Consider the following 14,523-nt stretch of genomic DNA (forward strand, 5'->3'; position numbering starts at 1 on the left):
CTGTCAGATCTCCGCTCTCCCCTACGGATAGAAAAATAGGATTTTCTTCCGTCCGCAGAATCGGACGAGAGCGGAGGCGGACGACATCGGGTGTTAGCGGATGTACATCCGCTGACACCCGCTATCCCATAGGGATGCATGTATGTCCGTATTTCATCCGAAAACGGATGGATGAAATACGGACATACGGTCCGCATGTGTGAAAGGGGCATAAGTGTGATTTCTTGGCTAGTAAATATGTACTGAAAATTACCATCTGAAACCATACACTGAGTACCTGCTAAATATGCAGATTGTTTTGTTTTATCCATTGGTGATTTACTACATATATATTTGCACAACCTCAGCACTAAAGGATTATCCTAATCCACAGTGCCAATCTGGATTGGCTTTTATAATGCATTGCATTGCTGGGTTTATTAAGTCCCTGTAGTTTTTAAAACTGCATTAAAAATGCTCATTAGCATTCCTCTGTGGCTTGTTAAGCATGCTTTGCATACCAGGAACATGTTTGAGGAATCAGCTGAAGCTTTTACAAGTTACTAATTGCAAAACGAAGGCTAGCTTCAGCACCACAAATAACTGAACAACTTCCAAATAGTGTGTTACCTGTAAGGAAACTATAAATCTGCAGCAAACACACAGGCATGGCATGTATGTTTTTTTATCCTTTTACCATATTTTTAGAAGCTCATTTATGCCAGCGGCATAGGGTTGTGTTGCCCACCATTGTCCCAATGCAAGCAAAAGGTAATTTGCATTATGTGCTATTGCTTCAATTCAGTGTTGGTGTGCACTGAAAAGAAAAAATAGAAATATTGCATTTTATTCACAGCACATTCCAACCCTCTGAAACACATTGCAAAGTGCCTCCGTGCCTATGGATAACATGAAAGTTAGAAATAAAATAAAAAAGTATTGTGCTGTGTTTTAAGAATGCTTTGCAATGCATGTACAAATGCACATCAGCAGGCATTCTTTATGAGTGCCATGATGTACGCACTGTTAAGGTCTTTAGTGAGTATTAGGCATTTCAGAATTGTCTACCATTTCCAATTCTATATACAAACAACATTAATCAGCATTCACATGTATGGTGAGCATTACTGCTGCATTTTGACATATTTCATAAAATTTAACTTTTTTTTGAGTTGCAAAATGTTTGAAACATAAATATCTATCTATAGATATATATATATAGATATATATATATCTATAGATATATATATATATATATATCTATAGATATATATATATCTATATATATATATATATAGCTATATCTATATACATATATATAGATATAGCTAATATATACATATATATATATATAGATATATATATATATATATAGATATATATATATATATATATCTATATATATATATATATATCTATCTATAGATATCGATAGATATATCTATCTATATCTCTAGATAGATAGATAGATATACACTGAGCAAAATTATAAAAACAACACTTTTGTGTTTGCCCCTGTTTATCATGAGCTGAACTCAAAAATCTATGACTTTTTCTATGTACACAAAAGGCCTATTTCTCTCAAATATTGTTCACAAATCTGTCTAAATCTGTGTTAGTGAGCACTTCTCCTTTGCTGAGATAATCCATCCACCTCACAAGTGTGGCATAGGCTGGCCACAATAAAAGGCCACTCTAAAATGTGAAGTTTTACTGTATTGGGGGTCGGGGAGGTCCGATAACCAGTCAGTATCTGGTGTGACCACCATTTGCTTCACGCAGCGCAGCACATCTCCTTCGCATAGAATTGATCAGGTTGTTGATTGTGACCTGTGGAATGTTGGTCCATTCCTCTTCAATGGTTGTGTGAAGTTGCTAGATATTGGCAGGAACTGGAACACGCTGTCTTATACGCCGATCCAGAGCATCCCAAACATGCTCAATGGGTGACATGTCCAGTGAGTATGCTGGCCATGAAAGAACTGGGATTTTTCAGCTTCCAGGAATTGTGTACAAATACTTGCAACATGGAGCTGTGCATTATCATGCTGCAACATGAGGTGATGGTCATGGATGAATGGCACAACAATGGGCCTCAGGATCTTGTCATGGTATCTCTGTGTATTCAAAATGCCATCAATAAAATTCACCTGTGTTCCTTGTCCATAGCTTAGCCCTGCCCATACCATAACCTCACCGCCACCATGGGCCACTTGATCCACAACGTGGACATCAGCAAACCTCTCACCCACACAACGCCATACACGCTGTCTGCCATCTGCCCTGTACAGTGAAATCCGGGATTCATCCATGAAGAGAACATCTCTCCAAAGTGCCAGACGCCATCGAATGTGATCATTTGCCCACTCAAGTCGGTTACGACGATGAACTGCAGTCAGGTCGAGACCCCCCCTGATGAGGACGACGAGCATATGGATGAGCTTCCCTGAGACAGTTTATAACAGTTTGTGCAGAAATTCTTTAAGTTATGCAAACCGATTGTTGCAGCAGCTGTCTGGGTGGCTGGTCTCAGGCTATATTGGAGGTGAAGATGCTGGATGTGGAGGTCCTGGGCTGGTGTGGTTAAACGTGGTCTGCGGTTGGATGTACTGCCAAATGCTCTGAAACACCTTTGGAGATGGCTTATGGTAGAGAAATTAACATTCAATTCAAGGGCAACAGCTCTGGTGGACATTCCTGCAGTCAGCATGCCAATTGCACGCTCCCTCAAAACATGCAACATCTGTGGCATTGTGCTGTGTAATAAAACTGCACATTTTAGTCAGCATAATCATTTAGTCAGCATTATAATCAGCATCTTGTTATGCCACACTTGTGAGGTGGATGGATTTTCTCAGCAATGGAGAAGTGCTCACTAACACAGATTTAGACAGATTTGTGAACAATATCTGAGAGAAATAGGCCTTTTGTGTACAAAAAAGTCATAGATCTTTGAGTTCAGCTCATGATAAATAGGGCAAACACAAAAGTGTTGCATTTATAATTTTGCTCAGTGTGTATATACTGTGTGTATATATATATATATATATATATATATATATATATATATATATATATATATTTATATATAGAGAGAGAGATACTGTATATATATATATATCTATAGATAGAGAGATATATATTGTACATGACGCATTATTTTATGATTTTTTTTTTATTTTTTTTTTACTTATTTAATTTTTTGTAGTTTTTTTAACATTTTAACAACATTGTGTAGTGCACAGTACAGTTTCCTTTGTAACTCTCCAACTGGAAGTTCAGCCAAAAGAACATTGGAAGCTTCCATTTCTAGCTAAATGGCTGCCATGCTAATCAAATTGCAATTACTGCTTCCTCAATCACTCCTAGAACACATTTGTAAATAATGAGTTTAGAATAAACTCTGACTTCACTGCCTGCAAACATGTTCCAGGTCAGCAACCAAGAAAGTGCTGAAGTCAGGGGATCAGCTTTACTAATAGACAGTTTCAGAAAGAAGTCAGCAGCATCCATATTTACCTCATAAAGAAAAGATGCCAAGAACACCGGATGAAAAATTCTACAATTTGTACTTTTAAGTATTTTGCAAGTATACATGCAGGATACAAGACGTTTAATGCATATGCCAATGTTTTGTTTAGGTTAGACAAGCATTTCTACAATATTTTTATGTTCAGATGTTTTTTCTGATAATTCTCTTTAAAATAACCATTAACACTACTCATGTCATGAGTCATAAAAAAATAAACTTGACTTTAGTGAACAAGACCCTTCAGCCTAAATGTAAATTGGGTTTTCTTGGATTTAACACAGTCCATTGATTTTATGCAGACAATATATTTTGCCAAAGGCTCTGTCAGAAATCGTAGAAATAATTTAATGCTTGCTGACCATGGATTCAATTAACTAATAAGCAAGTTTATATAGGTTTTCATAGCAAATCACTCTGGACTAAGACTGAAGCTTTGTTTAATGCAGTCTGTGTCATACTGGCTTAGCTCACCTTGAGGGCATGAAACAAAATCACATTATAGTAATGTCATGGCTTCTTGTTATTCAAGCTTGGCTCACCTTGTTTTGTGTATGTGACTACTGCCTCCTTCCAAATGATATTCTGTGTAAGTATATTATTATCTCTTCTTATAAAATAAAATCGAAGCTGTGTGTCCACTATTCGCAGATTGCTTTATTGTGTTGAACAAAATTTTCAAAAAGAATGCTAAAGAACAAATCCACACAGTGTGCTCCACTATAGTTTGGCTAAGGTAGCGCAAATCTGCTCTTGGTTTTAAAATGTTTATGGGAATGATGGATAGATGGCAGTCACCATTACTGCATGACAGGACATGCTTAAATCAAGCAACAGAAGGGACGTTCTTAGCTCCAAGCAAGCCAGGCAGCTGTCTGGAGTACTGCTAGGCCAAGGGTACCAGATTTGGAAGGGGCCCGGAGGGCAGCTAAAGGACTTACTGACTGTGTTTAATCACAGCTCCCAACTGTTCTTCTTTTGGAGCCACATCTCAATAGTTACCATTACTGCATAACAGGACACGCTTATCTCAAGCAACAGAAGGGATGTTTCTAGCTCCAAGCAAGCCAGGATACTGTTTGTTATGATGTTAGGCCATTGTGTTTAATCATAGCTCCCAACTGTTCCTTTTTTTAAACCAAATCTCAATATTCGATAGTTACTATGTGACAGGACACACTTATGTCAAGCAACAGAAGGGATGTTCCTAGCTCCGGACAAGCCAGGCAATAGTCCATGGTGCTGTTTGGAGAAGAGCAGTAGACTTGGAAGGGGCTTGGTGGAAGATTGAAACCTTTACTGTGTTTTATCTTCGGCTCCATCTGTCTCTCATTTGGAGGGACAGTTCCTCTTTTTGGAACCTAATCTGAGTATCCCTCTTTCCTCCTTTCTTAGTTGTGCCGTACAGACAAGCTTGCACTATTTAACTGTAGAAATTGTTCATATTGTACTACACTTTCTATCTAGTCTTCAAATGATTGTATTCGTTTATTTTCAACATAGGTACAATATAAAGAAAAAGTAGTGATGAAAAAACACCAGTGGGTTTAACAGATCATTTTGTCATGTACATCAGTTCTTCATGGTGCATGTGATCAGGAGTGTGGCAAGGGAAATGTTGCCCATCTTAAAAATTTGAGTGATATGTAGTAGCAATGCTAAGGCTACTTTCACACTGAGGCGCTATAGCGCTAAAAATAGCGCCTCTCCTGTCATTCCAGTGTGAAAGCCCTCGGGCTTTCACACTGGAGCGGTGCACTGGCGGGACGCTAAAAAAAGTCCTGCAAGCAGCATCTTGCGGGCACTTTAGGAGCGGTGTATACATCGCTCCTAAAGCGCCCCTGCCCATTGAAATCAATGAGCAGCGTCACTGAAGTGCCTGCAAAGCGCCAACGTAGCGGCGCTTTGCGGGCGCTTTTACCCCTTTTTCAGCCACTAGCGGGGGGTTAAAAGCGCTTTACCGCCAACGCCCCAGTATGAAAGTCTCCTAAGAGGTTTTTTGGTAAAGATGTACTAGACTAGGTCTACTTGAAAATATGTTTAATTGTTTTTTTACAACAAATACATAACTGTGTTTATTTTATTTTCTTTAACATATTCCTGAAGTTCGGCTTTAATCTTATGTTAATCCTACTTCATTGTGAAGGACCTGATTACATGTTGCAACTAGAATTGAGCCCATCAGTTGAAGTAAATAAACTATGTTTACCTAAACTGATTTTAATTCCAGGAGTTTCAGTAGCGGGTGGCTGGTGATATTTAATGCCTTTTTAATGTGCCAGTAACAGAACACAGCTGGGATACTTAGGATTTTTTACTTTAATCAGCTTTTAGTGCATAGTATAATACAGCTATCAAATTAATAAAAAGCATTTTTTTGTTAAATCTGTGCAGTTAAGCATACCGATTACTAATTATATAAAAATAAATTTTGCCTCTAAAGTGTTTCTGACTTTACAGCGTGGATTTACTGCAAGTGTGCAAGATTCCTCCTTTTTTCTTGTATTTACTTAACTTCAAGCAAAAATAAATGTCAAACAATAAAAAGCGCATCCAGTTCTTATATCCAGCTGTTATGATGGTTACCATGGCAATAGTTCATAGGCTAGTACACTAATGTATTAATTTTGTGGTCTTTGGCATTGGTAAAACAGTTACTACCCATATCAATTGTATATGTGCCCCTTGAGGAATGCCAACTGTCTGTTGAATGCATACGTGGATTAAATTTATAGAAAATCTGACTTGCACTCCAGGCAGACATCCAAATACACATTTTTAAATATTCATGTGAATTGTTTTACCTGCATCAGTCCACTTGATGTTATATAGCAGCCTTCTCTGCCAGCCATTAAAGCAAGGTCCCATGTTCCCTATAACTGTAGTGTAGTCCCCTTAAAGCAAACCTGTATATTGCTTATTCAAGACAAAGCAACTTCTCCCCAACAACATAGATGTATAATTCTTTTGATCAGTGGCGGCTGGTGCTCCATTGGTTGGGGGGGGCGTCAGACAGACCTGACCATGAACCCCCCCCGTCGCTCCAGCCCGCACGGCGCACCATAGTGCTCTGCGCCTTGAGTCCACCCTTTTTTAAAGCCTATTAGAGCCTCTGGCTCTAATCACGTGCTTAAAAACAAAAAATATCCTTATTGGAATCTATGCGTCTGACACCCTGCATGTAGATTAGGGGGCCAGATGCATGGACAGGGGGGCGGTGCCCCCAATGGACGTGCCAACCACTGCTTTTGATCCTTCTCTGCTTCGATTAACCAATGGGAGCTGAATGTGGTACTTCACATAGATAATAGTATGTGACTCACGCTGTCAACTCTGGTGACTTGTAGCTTACCCAGGGCTTTTCTTTTTACTCCTACCAGCTGAACAGAGAAACATGTGAGGACAGAGGTGGAGATCTGTGTTAGGGCAGCCACACATGGATCGAAATTCAGCCAGTTCAGTAGGGTCTGGATGAATTTTGATCCATTCATGGGCACTGAGATTGATCTACCGATCGACTTCTGTAAAATCATCCTGTAGGATTTTCCCCACTCCAGCCTGCCAGTGCTAATCCGTGTATTCTGACAGCAGGGAAGTCTCCCTGCTGTCAGAATACAATAGCTCAGTGGGCAGGATTACACCATCTACATCAAGTTTGTGGATGGGGGAATCAAGTTTTTTTTTTTTCGTTCAACCTGCTGACTCATATATGGGCTGCTTTAAAGTGAACAAAACATGGGTGGACAAAAAATAGTAAGGGTACTTGCACACTCAAATGAACATCAAACATTCCTGGCAAAAAAAACAAAAAATGTGAGGATGGTTTGTATAACACTTGCGAGAATGCGTACACACATGTAAAAGGCTAGATTCACACGCACAACAATTTATTCAACGTGGTTTGCTATGGATCTCCTTTGCGTTTTTGCAGTTTCCCTTTGGGAGAGGTCCAGGGACTTTTTCGTGCAGAAAGGTACATTTTTGAGTCCATGGAGTTCAATAGAAGCACATGAAAAACACACGTACATGCGTTTATGGTACATTTTTTGTAAGGTTTTGTACTAAAAAAAAAAAAACGCATGAAGAGGAAAATCGTGCTGCAAACATGCATGAAAAGCACACACACAGGTGTGAACCTAGCCTTAGCAGGGGAAACTAAATATATGCAAAAGCAGAGTTGCAGGTAGCTGCGGTTAAATGCAAATCTTTTTTCAACAAAAGTTGTGATTTGGTTCATCCTACCTCCCAAGATTTATTATTGGTCATTAAAGCCACCAATCTTATTAAAGGACGAATGGGCTTAGGAGGCAGAGGCAGGCTTGATGTTTACAGGAAACTGTGGCAGCTTTCAGCAAAGGTGACCTCTACATTGTACTTTTGCACTATTTTATTATGTGATCACCCATAACTGCCCAGGTTTCAGACAGATTTACTTCATAAAAGTGTTCTCATAGAAGGGCAACATTTAACGTAGTGGTCCTCTTTGCCATGATAATTCTTTTTCCTTATGTGGTTCCCTCTTTTAGCCACCTCTATACATTTGTGACCAAATTCAGCAAATGAACTATATAGGGAGGTGTGTGCATGGGGATGTTATGAGAAAACTCACTATAGCTAAAGAACATAGAACGTTCTCTCCATTCTCCAGTTTGTTAGTCTGTACAGTAAAACACACTAGGTGTAAAACGTTCGTAAACGACATGGAGTTGATTTACCAAGGCTTGGTTCACACCTATGCATTTTTTCTGCTTTTTGCAGAAATGCACTACAGTCCATTTAACATGATTTCCTATGGGACACATTCACATCTATGCTTTTTTCAGCCACTGCATTTTTGGAAAGGGTCTGGGACTTTTTTAAATGCAAAACAATGTATTTTTCGTTCAATAGATTTCAATGGAGAAGCTGCAGAAAGGCAAGTGGTGCAGTTCTGCCACGTTTTGCATTTTTTACCTGCCCAACAACAAATTGGCCAAAAAAAAGCATATAAGATGCAAAACTTGTACAAAACACATCAAAAACACATTTGCAAAATGCACCGCAAAAAATCACTGCAGAAACCGATCAAAAGCAAACTACATTGGTGTGAACCAGGCCTATAACTGGAAAGTAGAAAATCTGGTTCAGCTGTGCATGGTACCCAATCAGCTTCTAACTTCAGCTTGTTCAATTAGGCTTTGACAAAAAAAACTTGGAAGCTGATTGGTTTCTAAGCAGAGCTTCACCAGGTTTTGCACTCTCCAGTTTTGGTCAATCAACTCCCACGTGTCCTCCAGTAGCACTTCCTGGTATTACTTTTTCTAAAATAATTTCACCAAACAAGGAGCAGAGCTTTTACAAAAGGATGGCATCATTCAGGTGTGCCTAGGGCAGCATGATGTCTAAATACAGCTTTACATCTGGTATTCAAATTGTATCAGACATTAATAAATACTTTGGTGTAAGTTAATAAAATGTGCCTGAGACCAGTTCTATTTTAACTAGTGCTGTTGCTCGTAGCAACCAATCAGCTTCTATCTTCACTTTTCACACAGCTTAGAAAATGAAAATTTAACAGCTGACTCCATTTGAGACAGTCTCTTTCAGACACTTTTATTCCCCCCCATTGTTTAACCCCTTGGAGCCGGCGCCGACCAGGGGGGTTTATGGTCATGTGACTGCCATGATTAGCTGTCACGGCGGTCACATGATCAGAAATCTCCCGTTGGCAAGTAGTGATTGGGAGCTTCCTGTTAGCCGCCAATAACTGTGTCGGGAATGCACAGGCAAAGCTGTATTCATACCAATTCACGCAAATATGCGACTGCTTGGCCCCAAGGCCCACCCGCCGAGAGGTGCCATATTTGCAAGTGGCTGGCGCCAACAGGTTAAAATAAACCTACTGCCAAATCATGCACAATAAAGTATTTACATATTTAAACAAGCAATAGAGGCACTTTAAAAGAAGCCCTCATCTACCTCTGTCTATCTATAAACATGAAGAAATTATTTTTTTAATTTACACTACATAGGCAATGATATTTTACCTTTTCTAATATGCTAGCAAATCTAGCTTTTTCATATAAGAGCTTGCCAGCCTTCTAATGTATAAGCAACCGACGGAAGCCAACAGTCTTGGTTGTGAACTTTGATAATTAATAACTTTGCATTAAAAGCAGTTATAAAGCAGAGATTGTGTTAAAGCCTTTTTTACTGTTTGTTAGGATTATGTAAATAGTTGAACATCCATAACCTGGGTATATGTGCAGTTTAGGTATACAGCTGAACATGTGCAATGTGTTGTTATGTAATATTTATTAAAGTTTCACAAGATTCATTTAATTAGGAGGCTGAGAATATGCCTGCCCATGCAGGAAGTGATTGTATACTCTATTCATACCGGTTCTGATTGTTTATTCTGTAGGTGATGCAAGTCGTGAAAGAACAGATCATGAGAGCACTCACAAACAAGCCAAGTTCTCTGGACCAGTTCAAAAGTAGACTTCAGAACCTCAGCTATACCGAGATCTTGAAAATCCGTCAGTCAGAGAGAATGAACCAGGAAGATTTTCAATCCCGTCCGATTCTGTAAGTACTGATTTTCACTTCCTGTGCGTATAATGCCCATACAAGAAATGAGGGGTACATTGGGACATAAGAGCACAGACCTACTAAAAACATTGTTAGAAGTAATTATCTTCCCACACTCTACAAAAAAGGTTGTTTTTTTTGTTTGTTTTTTCTTTGTGTCCCTATTGGAGAGATTTAACACCACTTCCTGTTGGATGTAAAGTAAAAAGAAAATGACTGCAGTTAAAAAAAAACGTTCCCAGTTCTATCTAATAAAAAAGAACATTTTGGTAGGCGTTTTGTTTTAACAATAATGTATCATGGCAAGTTGCCAGTCTAATCCAGTACTTTGTGTTGCTTTTGCATGTGTCATTGTTATTGTCTGTGTATAGATTTTGCATATATAAATGGCACATTCTGCATTGGGTTCGGGGCTCAAATACCATTGGGTAAATATTTGCTTGGATTTGTATACTCTGTGCGTCAGTTGGTTTTCTCCCACATGCTGTTGGATTAATCCCCTTCTGTTCAACATGACCATTGTGTGCTTGTGTGATTATATAGATGAATATTCCCTTAAAGCTGAACATATATATATATATATATATATATATATATATATATATATATATATATATATAATATGAATATGGTTAATCATCTGTGTCTCTTTCCATTTTATTTTTGAAATGTAGCCCTGCCAAAGAGCTGACTTTTCTTTACTGCAGTAAATGACTACCATTTTTGGCAAGGTGGTATTAATACAGTATCTCACAAAAGTGAGTACACCCCTCACATTTTTGTAAATATTTTATTATATCTTTTCATGTGACAAAGCTGAAGAAATGACACTTTGCTACAATGAAAAAGTAGTGAGTGCACAGCTTGTATAACATTGTAAATGTGCTGTCCCCTCAAAATAACTCAACACACAGCCATTAATGTCTAAACCGCTGGCAAAAAAAGTGAGTACACCCCTAAATGAAAATGTCTAAATTGGGCTCAATTAGCCATTTTCCTTCCCCGGTGTCATGTGACTTGTTAGTGTTACAAGGTATGTTAAATTTGGTGTCATCACTCTCACTCTCTCATACTGGTCACTGGTGAACTCCATGCCCAAGAGGCATAGGCGTGCGCAGGGGGTGTGCCAGGTGTGCCTGGGCACACCCTAATCACTGCGAGGGGTGCCAATTCCCTCTATTGCCTGGGCTTCACCCCGTGTTGCATTCCCAGAATGGAGAGTGGGGGAAGAGGCTAGGAAATGTATTAGTTACCGACCCCTTCCTTTTCTAAATGAACACAGTGAGCACACTCACTCACTGTGTTCATTCATAACTGAAGCATAATAAACTGTGTTATTATGCTTCAGTTTGTGAATGAACAGGAAGTAGCTCAGCACAGAGCACTATCCCATTCATTTACTGTCCAGTGCAGTTGAGGCTGCAGAGAAAGGCATGTGTGTTTGAGCTTTGGGGTGCACACCCTAATGCAATTGGCTGCGCACACCTATGCCAAGAGGGTTAAGGCAGTGCTGGAAAATAATGGTGGCCACACAAAATATTGACACTTTGGGCCCAATTTGGACATTTTCACTTAGGGGTGTACTCACTTTTGTTGCCAGCGGTTTAGACATTAATGGCTGTGTGTTGAGTTATTTTGAGGGGACAGCAAATTTACACTGTTATACAAGCTGTACACTCACTACTTTACATTGTAGCAAAGTGTCATTTCTTCAGTGTTGTCACATGAACAGATAAAATAAAATATTTACAAAAATGTGAGGGGTGTACTCACTTTTGTGAGATACTGTACATTTTTTTTTTTTTTTTTGGATTGTGCCCCTCTTTTGCCTCTGCTTCCTCCCCTTCCTTCTCCCCTCTCCCCCCCCCCCCCTTTTTTTTTTCTTGGCGAGTTTTAGGTTGGTTGGGGTTTTTCTGTTTGTTTGTTTGGATGCGGTGGGGATGGCGGGTTCTAAATATTGTATAGAAGGGTTTATTAGATATATTATAGAATTGGGAAAAGTGATTTAAGGTAGAAGAGCAAAGATAAAAGTGTATATATACAGTCCACGCTTTAATTTTTCTCTTTGTTTTTACATATCTTTTTGTACAGTATTGTATGGTTTGTCTTAAATGTAAAAAAAATAATAAAAATCAAATTATAAAAAAATGAATACAGCTAGGACTTGTCCCTTTCCTAAGTTGTGATGGAACAATGAATGAGAAGCTGTAGACTGATGGGCTAATTTTTCGATCATTCCACTCTCACTTTCTGTCAGCATATTACTTGAAAGCACACAAGTACTGCAGCACAAATGACTGGCTCCTTGTGCTGATTCTCCCTCTCACAATCTGAACTATGCTGTACAGAGGATTGAAATAGGTTTCCATTAAATCCATGAATGGTTTCAAGATTGGTTACACTATAATGTATGGAGCAAAACTGCGTTAAAAGCAGCAGGTATATAGAATTCAGCCAAACTCACATTAAATAAACACACTCTCCACTTCCAATCCAAATGTTTATGCCAACTATTTTCCACAAACGCAGCCACTATGATATCATAGATACAAAACTTGTATTAAAAGTCACTAGTTGTAGCAACTGGAAGAAACAGAAGGTAAAGTCTGCAGCAACTTTTATTCACAGACCACTGACCGCAGAAAATCCTCTTATGTAGGTAAAGATGTCTACTGGGCTTCATGCACATGGCTGTACAGGGGCAAAGCTTGCATAAATACTCTCCTGGGACCTGCAGCTGCTTCATACAGCCTCCCATTGAGCTGAATTTAAAAATGCTGTACTCAGTAATGCACTGAGGGTTGCATTAAGCATGCTTACAGACATTTGCTCTGAAAATACACTATCTGCGTTCAGTGTTGGTGCTTTATACAACCCCCAGAACATAACAACATAGTTAGTCAGGTTAAAAAAAGACACAATCCATCTAGTTCTACATACAGCTGCATCTTTTAAAGTGTTTGTAACCCTAAAAAAAACCTAAAACTAAGATCCTGTTCCTTTAGGGCACAGTGCTGGTTCTGTGCATTTCTTCTCTTCCTAACTTGTAAAAAACCTGGTTGATCCTGCCAGTTCCTGTGTCCCCCTGCCTCTGCAGACTACGATAATTATGGCTGCTGAGCTCTGATTACCGTGGTCAGTTTACGTGCCTCATTATCCGCAGCTCTCGTCTCTCCTCTGACAGTCTCTCCCCCCCTCCCTCCCTGTTAGCATTGATTGCTTTCCTCCCTGCCCCTTCCACCTCTATTTAGCTGCATAATGCAGCACATATCAATGTATGCCATGCAGATATGCAGCCATTAACAAAAGTGTAAGTGTTTGTTAGAAATGAAAAGGTGAAATACCGCTTCTGACACCGCAGCTGTGCGGTCATGTGCTGGCCGACCTCGATATATGGAGAGAAGCAGGAGGTGCAGAGATTCCCCTGTGCTGATGTCACAGGGGAATCTCGGCCCCTCCTGCTTCTTTCCATAGATCGAGGCGGGCCAGCACAGGGGGATCATGTGACCGCACAGCTGCGATGTTAGAAACAGTATTTAGTCTTTTAATTTCTAACAAACACTTACACTTTTGTTAATGGCTGCATATCTGCATGGCATACATGTAAAGTCATATAGTGACTTTACAAACACTTTAATTCATTTCAGTGAGCTGACATGGCAGCTGCCGGTGCCAGGAGAGTGTTTGCACAGATTCTGCATGCTGTACGGCTCCTGTACATGTGCATGAAGCCTTACTCTTAAGGAACAAGGTTTTCTCTGCTCCGCTGTTACACGACATTTCTTGCTAGATAATAAACCAGATCCACCAATGCAGGCCTACACCATAGACATCAAGATTATTAGTCTGCAGCGTCTTAATCCACGGTCATTGCAGCCACAATCCCAGCAGCATATCTCCTCTCATCCTCCCTCACTGATGCATAGGCTGAAAGTCCTCCAGCTGGAGCTCACTGCAAGCGGAATCAAAGTACAAATAGTGCAGACCCAAGAGTAAAGAAACCAAAATTTACAATTAAAGCTCACCAATTCGACCTTTGCAGTGGGAAAAATGCTTCCTTAACCCCTCGTTCCAGTAGGGTCCCCACTAAGGTGTTTCCAGCCGTGGTCACACGCTCGGCCCCAGCATGTACATTACAAGGTTAATAGCCTTGCATTGTATGTGATGATGTTGAGGTAACTCCCACAGACCAGAGCTTTGAGAGAATTCTGGAAGCGGCTATAGGGGTGGATAGGGTAAGTAATCCTGCCTGTTCCTGTACTCCGAGACACAAGAAGCTGCAAGATAAATATCTTCTAATTTCTGGAGTTGGACTTTAACCACTTAAGGACTGGGCTTCTTTTTTAGATGTGTTGTTTACAAGTTAAAAACAGGTTTTTTTTGCTAGAAAATTACTTAGAACCCCCAAACATAATACATTTCTTTTTTCTAACACCCTAGAGAAT

At 39.6% G+C, this 14,523-nt stretch overlaps 1 protein-coding gene across 8 annotated transcripts in view; it reads left to right on the forward strand.

The window, feature by feature from the left end:
* Nucleotides 1-14,523, forward strand: part of ELMO1 (engulfment and cell motility 1) — a 546,685-nt gene that overhangs the window by 459,423 nt on the left and 72,739 nt on the right. For all 8 annotated transcript variants that reach the window (XM_073630502.1, XM_073630506.1, XM_073630503.1 and 5 more), the window contains one exon: nucleotides 9,912-10,075. In XM_073630502.1, the coding sequence (XP_073486603.1) occupies nucleotides 9,912-10,075 (164 nt within the window). The remainder of the gene's footprint in view (nucleotides 1-9,911; nucleotides 10,076-14,523) is intronic.

Source organism: Aquarana catesbeiana, linkage group LG05 (assembly GCF_042186555.1).
Source record: "Aquarana catesbeiana isolate 2022-GZ linkage group LG05, ASM4218655v1, whole genome shotgun sequence".
Classification (NCBI taxonomy): domain Eukaryota; kingdom Metazoa; phylum Chordata; class Amphibia; order Anura; family Ranidae; genus Aquarana; species Aquarana catesbeiana.